The 11,272-nt window shown below is 43.9% G+C and overlaps 1 protein-coding gene across 1 annotated transcript in view; it reads right to left on the bottom strand.

Moving 5' to 3' along the window:
- The window catches only part of LOC111955472 (ephrin type-A receptor 7-like), a 181,665-nt gene that overhangs the window by 3,222 nt on the left and 167,171 nt on the right, over nt 1–11,272 (bottom strand). Inside the window, exons 12-15 of the mRNA XM_070436250.1 lie at nt 10,643–10,788; nt 9,891–10,094; nt 8,542–8,694; nt 6,700–6,890 (exon numbers count right to left, since the gene is read on the bottom strand). Of these exons, the coding sequence (XP_070292351.1) occupies nt 6,700–6,890; nt 8,542–8,694; nt 9,891–10,094; nt 10,643–10,788 (694 nt within the window). The remainder of the gene's footprint in view (nt 1–6,699; nt 6,891–8,541; nt 8,695–9,890; nt 10,095–10,642; nt 10,789–11,272) is intronic.

The raw sequence follows: 11,272 nt of genomic DNA, 5'->3' as shown, positions 1-11,272 counted from the left end.
CGAACCCTCCCTCTGGGCTCCTCCATCTCCCTGATCTCTCTCTCTTCTTCTATCCGTAGAAACCTCCCTCAGCTAGGAACCCTCCCTCTGGGCTCCTCCATCTCCCTGATCTCTCTCTCTCTCTTCTTCTATCTGTAGAACCTACCTCAGCCAGGAACCCTCCCTCTGGGCTCCTCCATCTCCCTGATCTCTCTCTCTTCTTCTATCCATAGAACCCTCCCTCAGCTAGGAACCCTCCTCTGGGCTCCTCCATCTCCCTGATCTCTCTCTCTCTCTTCTTCTATCTGTAGAACCCTACCTCAGCCAGGAACCCTCCCTCTGGGCTCCTCCATCTCCCTGATCTCTCTCTCTCTCTCTCTTCTTCTATCTGTAGAACCCTACCTCACCAGGAACCCTCCCTCTGGGCTCCTCCATCTCCCTGATCTCTCTCTCTCTCTTCATCTATCTGTAGAACCCTACCTCAGCCAGGAACCCTCCCTCTGGGCTCCTCCATCTCCCTGATCTCTCTCTCTCTCTTCTTCTATCTGTAAAACCCTACCTCAGCCAGGAACCCTCCCTCTGGGCTCCTCCATCTCCCTGATCTCTCTCTCTTCTTCTATCTGTAGAACCCTACCTCAGCCAGGAACCCTCCCTCTGGGCTCCTCCATCTCCCTGATCTCTCTCTCTTTCTATCCGTAGAACCCTCCCTCAGCTAGGAACCCTCCCTCTGGGCTCCTCCATCTCCCTGGCAGAGCGGACTCTTCCGTCGTTCCCCTCGTTTAACTCGGTAGGGGAGTGGTTGGATGCGGTGGACATGGGGCGCTACAAGGACAACTTCACCGCGGCAGGATACTGCTACCTGGAGTCTGTGGCCCGTATGACAGTCCAGTGAGTGGCTCTGAATGAGCGTGTGTGCGTTGATGCATGAACAAGTGTGCGTTTGCCGTAAGCCTTGCTTTTTGTGCTTGCACATCGTAATGTGAGTTGTATAGTCTAACGGATGTCTTGTGTGCTGTGGGTCTTCTTCACAGAGATGTGTTAGGTCTAGGCGTCAATCTCTGGAGCACCAGAAACAGATCCTGTCTGCCATCCAGACCCTTAGAGCCCAGGTCATCCAGATGCACGGCAAAGGGGTGCAGGTCTGACCGACACACACACACAACACATAGACACAACACACACGTGCAGACGGACGGACGAGCGGATGGATAGAAGGATTTTCAGAGAGTAGAGACTCGTCGCTCATCCAGATGGACGAAATGAAGTGGATAGTGAGATGGGCAGAGAAATCGCCCACACTGCACCCACCCACTCTTTCCCCTTCTCTCTCCCCCGTCTTGCCCTCCTCCCTCTCTTAAGTCCTTGGGAAGGAGGCATCTTCCAGTCATGTGATCAACGTACTCTGTCGGAAGTCACATGACTTCTTTCTGCACGCTGACCCAATCAACTAGATCTCCTCTCTTACAACTGGCCCTGGATCAGTAGTTAAATAGACTTAAAACTACCCTGATGGAGAAGTACTGTCCATCTCAAATGTCTGGCACTCTGCCACTGGTCTCAGAACATGGGGTAATAACATTTCCTTGATGGAGAAGAACAGTCCCCTCAAGTGATACTCTACTGAACCACTGGTCTCGAAACTGAGGTTAAAACCACCCTGGTTGAGAAGTACTGTTCATCTAACAGGGCTGGCCCACTACCACTGGTCTCAGAACAGTGGGATAAGGTACCAATGGAGGAAGTGCTGTCTGTCGAACAGGGTTGACATTGTAAATCTGGTCTCAGTTCAGTGGTTAAAACCCTCCTATCCCGGTTGCTGAAGTGTGTGATCAAGTGACAGTTTCCACAGTGTGGGCGGAGCCCAGGCCGTGTCTTGTCTTGGCCCGACCAATCATGAGGCTGGGAAAAACGTACCTTCAGGAAAAAACGACTGATTTAAAAACAACTAGGAATTTGTGTAAATCAAACAAAGGATTTACGTGTGTTTGATTGTTCATTCCTATTTCGTCTGTTACGCAATTTATCTTTTTTTCTAGCATTTTTCCATTAACTGTCTCTGCTCTCCCTGTGTTTTCTCAGTGTGTGGAATGGCTAATGTCCCTTAGCCGGGATGTCAGTGGTGTGTCATGTAGCGTCTCGCTAATATATTTCTCCCGTCTAAAAAGCATTTTCACTACAAGGGTATATTGCACTGTTAAGATAAAGGTCAAGTCTCAAGCTGACATACGATATATTTATATGTATTCATTTTTATTATGCATTTACAGTTTACAGACTCTCACACAACCTCCTGATTCAAAGAGGTTACGAGGGTCAAAATAGACATACTTGATTGAATAAATAATAAATTACATTCTGTGTTTAAGGATGCTGCAAAGCACATGTCCTCTGGTTTCAGTGTAAATCATGAAATATTGTATTTTTTTTTACAGTTCGAGGGATTCTGTTACTGAGTAATGGTGTCCTGTACTGAACAAGGTATTATGAAGAGGACTTACACTATTAGTATGTTGACTGTTTTCTTCTCATAGTCAGGGGTATTGAATCAATTTGATACTGGTACCAAATCACCACTAGTTGATAGAGGACTTCTACATTTTGAGTCCAGTATCGCTGGATGTATTACCAATGTGTTGCATTATAGAAACAGTATTGCAGTATTTCAGAATGTCGTAGAGTGATCTCATTATTTATTTTATATATATTTTTGGGGGGGACAGCAATTCAAGCTGCATAGGGCCCACAAACCCCCCACTGTGCATCTACAAGCCCCTCCCATTTGTCAGTATTATGTATTTACAAAAAACGGTAACATTTAATCGTAGTTAACATGTTTTGGGGAATTATTGATTTCTATCATACTCATGTAGCTAGCTACACAGTAGACGTTTTACTGGTTCCGTTTGGTTCGTAGATGGGTTATTGTAATAGTGAGGTATCTGGTATGAAAGGACTACCAGTGTATGTCCTCCTCTCTTCCCTACATACTCATCTCCTTGTAGCTGTTTTGCCTTAACATTACTGTATATAAACCCAAAAATATACTCCGAGGCTGCGTTTACAAAGGCACAATTCTGATATTCTGCCCAATTATTGTAGAAAGAGCTAATCTGATTGGTCGAAAGACCAAGAAGTGGAGAAAGATCAGAATTGGGCTGCCTGTGTAAACGCAGCCCTATAGACTCACACACATGCACATATTTAGAAAGTCTCACCACCCCTGTATACGCAGACACCAAAATAGACCTTTCGCTAGCGACTTAACTCAGTTGTGTGTCCCCCCCACCCCTGTTTACTACTCGACGATTACAAAATGTTTTATACTGTAAATATGTATTTGAAAATGCAATCTATTTTTATAAATTTCTTTGAAGAACAATGTGTTGAAAAATATCTGCTCACTGTGTAGGGTTTTATTGTTTAAATGTAGGGCCGTTGCCAATGAACGTGTGTGTTTGGAATATTAAAACATATTTTCTTTGTTATGTTTTTGGATGATTTTTACCTGTTAGAAAAACAGATGGCTGTTGCAATATTGAAATGTGTTATAAAAAAAAAAATCTCCCTTAAGAGCAAGCATTTGTCTGTGTTTTTGGGGTGCTTCAGGCTTTGAGCTAGATTATCTGTTCTTGCTTCCAAGCAAGTCTGATTCATTCCCCTTGTGAAATGATGCAGCCAATCAGCTCACGGAAAACTAAACTCTTTCAGTTCACCTTTTGTCTTGTTCTTCTCTGCAAATGTTCTGTTCACAACCTCATGCAAGAACTCTCTGGATTGAATCTAGGGCTTAATTGAGAAGAGCCCTGGAATTGTGCTCAGAGTGAATTCCGGCCTCAATCTTGTTCTGGGAGAAGCTCCTCCAAAGATGGTGGATAAATTAAGATGCTTACTCAGGCCGTTTACCATTGAATAAATTGTCTCAGTTCCGGTCTGCTTAAGGGGTGGCTCTCCCATAGACACCAATGCGATAGCAGCTGGTCTGGTCTGCTTAGTTAATTTGCTGTTTTTGTGGGATATCTCGCTTCCTCTTCTGTCTCTGGCTCCACTTTAAGGGCAGAACTAATTTGATTTGTTGGATGACAGCTTTGGGCAGACACGTCAGTGGAGTTTACATGTGAGAGTAAAAACATGTTATTTATTTAAAGAGGCCTTAACGGGTGGTAGCCAAGATTTAACTCCATGACTTACGATGGAGTTGAGCGGCGACGAGTGTGGGCGGACTGAACCTCTGACTTTGGCAGCTCCTGCTCCTCTACTCTAATTAAACCATAATGAGGCCACAAGGGCCAGGTGACCTGTCGAGCAGGGATTATGGGCCGTGTAGTCTTTACCATGATGGCCAACTTAAGGCAAACACCCCCTGCGATGCCTACTTGTGTGGCATGCAAGCCCGTAGGTGAGAGGCTTGTCACATACGACTGTGTGTGTGGTATTGTAACAACATGAGACAGACAGCGGTTTAAGAAATAAAAATTGTACATTTTAATAGAATTGAAATGGTTACAGGAATAACTCAAGTTGGAAAATCCGTTAAAAGCTACAACTCAGGAATTTGAAGTAGGTAACTTACCCCAGGTAGTGTTCTCCTTACAGTCACTAAATTAGCCTATGTCAGCTAAATATTTTTAGGTTGCTAAATAAGTTAGTCTAGCCAGCTGAGCCGTTTCAAAAGAGTGCCGTTTCTGTCCTTTTGATATTTTAAGTAGAAAATGTGCACCAATATTACATTTTTAAAACCTGGTATATTAAATGAAGTGCCCTTTAATATAGACCACATGGAGAATTAAATCAATCAGATTTTGAACATGAATAAAGAATTGCTAAAGTAAATCACTGTGATTAATTTACGTCTGTCGCTCATTTAAGGTCAACCCTGTTACGTGAACTCTCTATTTAGAAGAAACGTTGAACATCTTTATAATAGTCAAATCAAGTGTAACAGCATAACACGTCAACCCTTTTACCCATAGATAGACAGACTAGAAATGTTATAACAATTTCCATTGTTTGTGAAGCTTGCATTCAATTGCATCAGCTTGCACAGCAAAGCTTCCATTCCCCTGCACAAGCGGATTCATGGCTGATTTAAGATGAAATTGTCAACCCTGTTACGGTCAACCCTGTTACTTTATTAAAGTTAACCTTTTTAGATGGGAAAACTTGTTGTTATGAAGTTGAACACGTGCTCTTTGTGACAGAATGTTAAAATGAGGTAAAATCAACAACAGAAAGCTTACAAGTTGCACTTCTTACAAGGCACTGAATTGGTGGAATGACCCAAGTTTCTAAACCTTATAGTAATTATGCCCAGGGGCCCTGACCTCCAGAAGGCCCACATTTGATTTTGTTAGCAATCTCACCTGATAGAACATGTGCTAAATCAATGCAAAATGTGTAGAATTGCAGGAAATTAGCTTTAAAATGACTAAATGTGCTCTCGACTACAAGGCAAAATGTGTAATATTGCAGAAAATTTGCTTTAAAACTGCTACTTTTCTCGAACCCCTGGCAAAATGTGTAGAAGGACAGGAAATGCATGCATGTGCGTACACATTTTTGTGTGCACGTATGGTTGGCGTGAATGAGTTCTGATGATTGCCTCAAAGAGGGAGCGCACACGAATCCATACTCTTTATTACAGTCTTATTGAAGTTAAGGAAATTAGTTGGTGAGTTAATTAGATATATCTCCACGCTATTGCTGCTTGGTAAACACACTGCCTTCTACACCAGGGATCATCAACTAGATTCAGCAGAGAGACCATTTCTTTTTTGTGCGGCATGGTCAGGGGCCGGAACATAATTACAAATAATTTGTAGACGGAAATTGATGGCAAAGAAGCCCAAACATATGTTATACTAAAACATAATCATTAAAAACTTTACTAATTTGTTATACGATCACATGTTTCTCTCTGTTATGCGTGGGAAATTGGGAACATATTTCTTAAATTAAAATCACTTGGAGCTAATTTCCTGATGTTTTTGTCTATTATGTCCAACAATAAAAATATATTTATTTTTTTGTTTGCTCAGGGACAAATAAAACCATTCGCCATGTACACAATCAACAATACATCCACCCACCAGCTTTTCATAAACCCAATGAACTCTTCAAAGAAATTAAATATTTTATGTAAATCTTTTTCCATTTCATCTGTGATTGGATTACCAGTGTCCAGCAAAATGGCAGTAACTGATCTCCTTGTGCATTGAGACGTGGCTTACACCATCAGTACTCGACCAGCCATTCAACCCACAGGGTTTTCCATCGAACAGGGGGATTAGGAACAGCCCAGAGGGAGGGTTCCTGGCTGAGGTAGGGTTCTACAGATAGAAGAAGAGAGAGAGAGAGAGATCAGGGAGATGGAGGAGCCCAGAGGGAGGGTTCCTAGCTGAGGGAGGGTTCTACGGATAGAAGAAGAGAGAGAGATCAGGGAGATGGAGGAGCCCAGAGGGAGGGTTCCTAGCTGAGGGAGGGGTCTACGGATAGAAGGGGAGAGAGAGAGAGAGAGATTCATGAGTCTATTGTTATCATAAGAGGTAGTATTTCTACTCTGATATCCAAACTCAGTGGGACGTGGGGAACCTGCTTGGACGACATAAACAAACCATATCCATGTCAGCCCATGTTGGCCAGCAGAGTCTGTTACCTGTTAGCCTGTATGTTAACCCATGTTTAGCCCATGTTAAGGATGGTTTGCAGGGGCCTACGTCCTACCTGCGTGACAGAGTGGAGGAGCCGATGCCGTCYGGGCTGCGGATGCTCTTGCTGAGAGCAGAGTGGATCTGGCTGAAGGTGGGTCTCTCGGTCCGCTCCTTCTGCCAACAGTCCAACATCAGCTGGTGGAGGTGGGGTGGACAGTTCATAGGGGCGGGCAGGCGGAAGCCATCCTCTATCGCTTTGATCACCTAGGACGAGACGAGACGYAGAGAGAAGGCGTGTTAACTTACAYGGAGAAATGTTGACAGTGAACGAGGACTTCAGTGGCTTCAGGAGATCTCCGAAACAATATCCCTTCACGCAAGGTTCTCTCAAAGAGCTAACCCATCAAACAGATCGATCCCCCTATATAGACTGCTCCAAAAACAAAAACACTTCAAAAATATATTCTCTCAGTTTAGGAACACTGTGCTCCCAAGGAAAAGCTCGACCCGCCAATGAAACAAAAAAACAAAAAAAGGTTGAAAATGTTCCTTTGAACCACATTCCCCAAAAACACTGTCCTCTTCAGTTCTATCCTGACCTCAATTCAACCAAACAGCGTTTCTCCARTGGCTAGCATTTTCCATTTCATCAGAGCTAAAAAACAAAAGGGCATGTTAGAGCAGGGTGTGGGCTGGGTGAGTTAACGGTGATATTAACTATCCGTTTAATGCATTAATATCTCAAGCGCTCAGCCAGCTTGGACTTTGACATTTCATTTGGAGAGTTCAGTGCCGTGAACATAGAGGTAGACAAAACGTCTGGATCGTGATAAACCCTCACGGTTCATATCCTAGCTGAGGGAGGGTTCATAGTCGGGTCAMTTCAACATTACACGGTTGTCTAGTTTGCCGTTTTATTGTTCAGTTCAGTGGAACGTTTTCTTAAGGAGTCATTTTAGACGGCATATTAGCGCGAACAAGCGGTTGGCTTAAAAGTGAACTTTGTGAACTCTGATGAATCTACTCTAATAGTCATGATGCTGCCTTGGATCAAAGACACTTTGAAATCACATTGTCTAACTTTCCTTTTCAACAAAGTCTCACCCAACACTTCCTGCTGCGCTCGTCTGAAGTCTTGTTTTCTTCAAAAGTAAAAATTAAAAAAACTGTCTAGGAAAAGGAGGGAGGGAGGGAGGGAACAAAAAAAAAAACAACCCTCATCGACTTCTCACACAAACAGGTGGTGCGGGGTGCTATCGATTGGACAATCTCCTCACCTTCCTAAAATAGATACACTTTCATTTCCTTAAAAGAAACTGTCGCTTTCTGGCCGGGATTTTATGCTTCCTCTAAGAGCGGGGCGCGTGGTGGCATTTGGACGGCCACTAGAAAGGGACGTGGTGTCCTTAAGAAGAAATAGGATTGGTACAGAGCTGAAGTGGACTTATGCCAAAGAGTCTTTCAGAGAAGCACCTGTGGCTTTTCCCTCTTTAATAAGATCTGAGCTATCCGAGTCAAAGAGTTCACACAGTTTAGAGAGAGAGAGAGGAAGAGGAGAGAGAGAGAGAGAGAGAGAGAGAGAGAGAGAGAGAGAGAGAGAGAAGAGAGAGAGAGAGGAGAGAGAAGAGAGAGAGAGAGAGAGAGGAGAGAGAGAAGAGAGAGAGAGAAGAGAAGAGAGAGAGAGAGCAAAAGGAAGAGAACGTATAAATAGAAAGGAGAAGAGAGAGATGATAGGTAGAGAAGGTAATCGCATAGGGAATGGGGTGAGGGAGGGGACAGAGAGGCTGCACATGTGGAGAGCTTGCGACAGAAGTGAAGGAAGAGCGGGATGGGGGGATCGAGAGAGAGACAGAGAGTGAAGGAAGAGAGAGATGGGGATGCAAGAGAGAGAGAGAGAGAGAGTCACTCTACTCACGTCCTGGTTGCCCATGTCCCAGTAGGGTCTCTCTCCGTAGGACATGACCTCCCACATGACGATGCCAAAGCTCCAGACGTCAGACGCTGAGCTGTAGCGGTGGTACTGGATGGCCTCTGGGGCTGTCCACAACACCACACTCTTCCCCCCATGCTGAGAGAGACCGAGAGAGAGAGAGTTGTTCACCTCCACACTTGACATTGGACATCTTGTATGAACACTCTTCATGTTAGCCTGCCTCGTCACAGCACAGCATTGTGTTAGGGTCTACTTTTAAACATCCTACCGCACTCTGCATCCCATATACTGCCTCAAAAAGAACACTAAACAGAACATCGAATCTAATCAACCACTGTCATCCCAGAGAGAGTGAAAACAGTGAGAGAGCGAGAGAGAGGAACCACAGGGAAACCCGGATTCATTATAGAAAACTATTTTATATCGGTCTGCACTGCACACATCAGATTCAACACAAAGAGGAAATACAAAGAACAAATGCAATTAAACGCGAACTTCTCCCACCGGCTTCAATGCGCTTCGATAAAAGACAACTGTCATTTTAATGTAGGATTTTCTATAGCATTTTCTATAAGATAGGGTTTTTATATTTATTAGGCGTAATATATTTAATAGGAGWAAATATCAGCTAGTTCTCTCAGCAGTGTGGTCTACTAAAATCACTGAAGCTGGAGACTCATATCTCCCTCACTAACTTTAAGCACCAGCTGTCAGAGCAGCTCACAGATCATTGCCCATCTGTAAATAGCCCATCCAACTACCTCATCCCCATACTGTTTAAAAAATATATATATATTTTGCTCCTTTGCACCCCAGTATCTCTACTTGCGCATTCATCTTCTGCACATCTATCATTCCAGTGTTTAATTGCTAAATTGTAATTATTTCACCACTATGGCCTATTTATTGCCTTACCTCCCTTATCTTACCTCAATTGCACACACTGTATATAGACTTTTTCTATTGTGTTATTGACTGTATGTTTGTTTATCCCATGTGTAACTCTGTGTTGTTGTATGTGTCACACTGCTTTGCTTTATCTTGGCCAGGTCGCAGTTGTAAATGAGAACTTGTTCTCAACTGGCCTACCTGGTTAAATAAAGGTGAAATTAAAAAGAAATAAAAATAAAACAGGGGTAAAGACTAAACAAGGTAGTAAATAATCTAGAACCCATCACAGTGACTAGTCTCACCAGTGTGGTGTAGATGGCCTCTATGGGTAAAGAGTAAAGGCTATAGGTAGTAATATAATAGAAAAAAAACAAGTAATATACAATAGTAGTTTATTTTTATTGTATAACTAGTCATATAATATCAGCCAGTAGTCTCACCATTGCGCTGTAGATGGCCTCCATCTTGTCCTCTTGGAGGGGTCTGAAGCCGGACACCTTGCAGCCCAGGCTGGCGTTGACCAGTACCTTGTGGGCGGCCAGGCGGCGGTGGACGAAGCCCATCTCTGTCAGGTACTTCATCCCAGAGGCCACGCCCCCCAGCATGTCCATCAGCTGGAGCACAGAGAGCTGGCCCTCGTGCTTCTAGAGAGGGGGAGGGAGAGAGGGAGGTGGGGGGTGGGTTAGGACCATAGAGATGCAATATAATTAGGGTTGTTTTCCCAAAGTTCCAATTGTTTCCAGAAATCCTGGTCCCAGGTTTCCAGATGTCCTGTTTTTTCTCTCTTATTCTGGGAATTTCTGGAAAACCTGGGAATATTGGGAAAATTCCCAGAATTTGGCAACCCTAAATATAACACTGATATATTTCATTGTGTGGTTAGGACAGTGTATCTCAAATGGTGGGTTGGGACCAACGATATCGGGCCCATATGAAATTGTAACTTGGGACCCCTGGTGTGTCGAAATACATTTCAGTGAAATGGAGAACAAACTCAGTTATGAAGGATTGAATAACATGATGTCTTTACTGTTCGTCATATGGCTTATAAACCCAATGATACACTATATGCCTAGGGATTTATTTCATATCAACATCTTATGTAACGTTTGGAAACTAGACCAGGAGTCATGGTGAGGTAAACAATGTTTTCCAAGAGCACAAAAAGACACATGCGCACACACACACTTACCCTGAGGAAGGAGTCCAGGGGCCCGTTGGACATGCTCTCCAACACAATCATCATGGTGTTACCTGCACACACACACACACACACACACACACACACACACACACACACACACACACACACACACACACACACACACACACACGGTTATCAGTGTAGTCCAGTTGGCTCAGGGGCAGCAGTGGTTATGCACCGCCATCCTTCACCCTTTTGACCAGGTCTCTCTTGAAAAAGAAATGTTTCCTCAATGAGGAAAAAAACCCCTGCATAAATAAAAGGTTAAAAAAACTGTGTGAGCTGGAGAGGAGCAGAATGACCTGTGTGCTGCTATCACAGTCACACCAACTTTAATAACCACACACACTTCTCACACTCGCTGAGCACAGGAGGCCAGGGTGTATCAAACTAGGAAACACGAGAGTGGGAAAGAGAGAGAATACAGAAATACAAGAGAGAGAATAGAGAAATACGAGAGTGGGAAAGAGAGCGAGAGAGAAGACAGAAACATTGTGTGGTGCATGTGTCCGTGTGTGGTGTAGGTGGTGTGTAAAGACCTCAGTTTTCCATGTCACTATGCATCCGGTGCTCTGTCTGACGCAACCAGCCCCTGGTCTAGGGGAGTCTACAGCTTCG

Source organism: Salvelinus sp. IW2-2015, linkage group LG31, assembly GCF_002910315.2.
Source record: "Salvelinus sp. IW2-2015 linkage group LG31, ASM291031v2, whole genome shotgun sequence".
NCBI classification, from domain to species: Eukaryota; Metazoa; Chordata; class Actinopteri; order Salmoniformes; family Salmonidae; genus Salvelinus; species Salvelinus sp. IW2-2015.
This window is presented reverse-complemented; position numbering and strand designations above follow the sequence as displayed.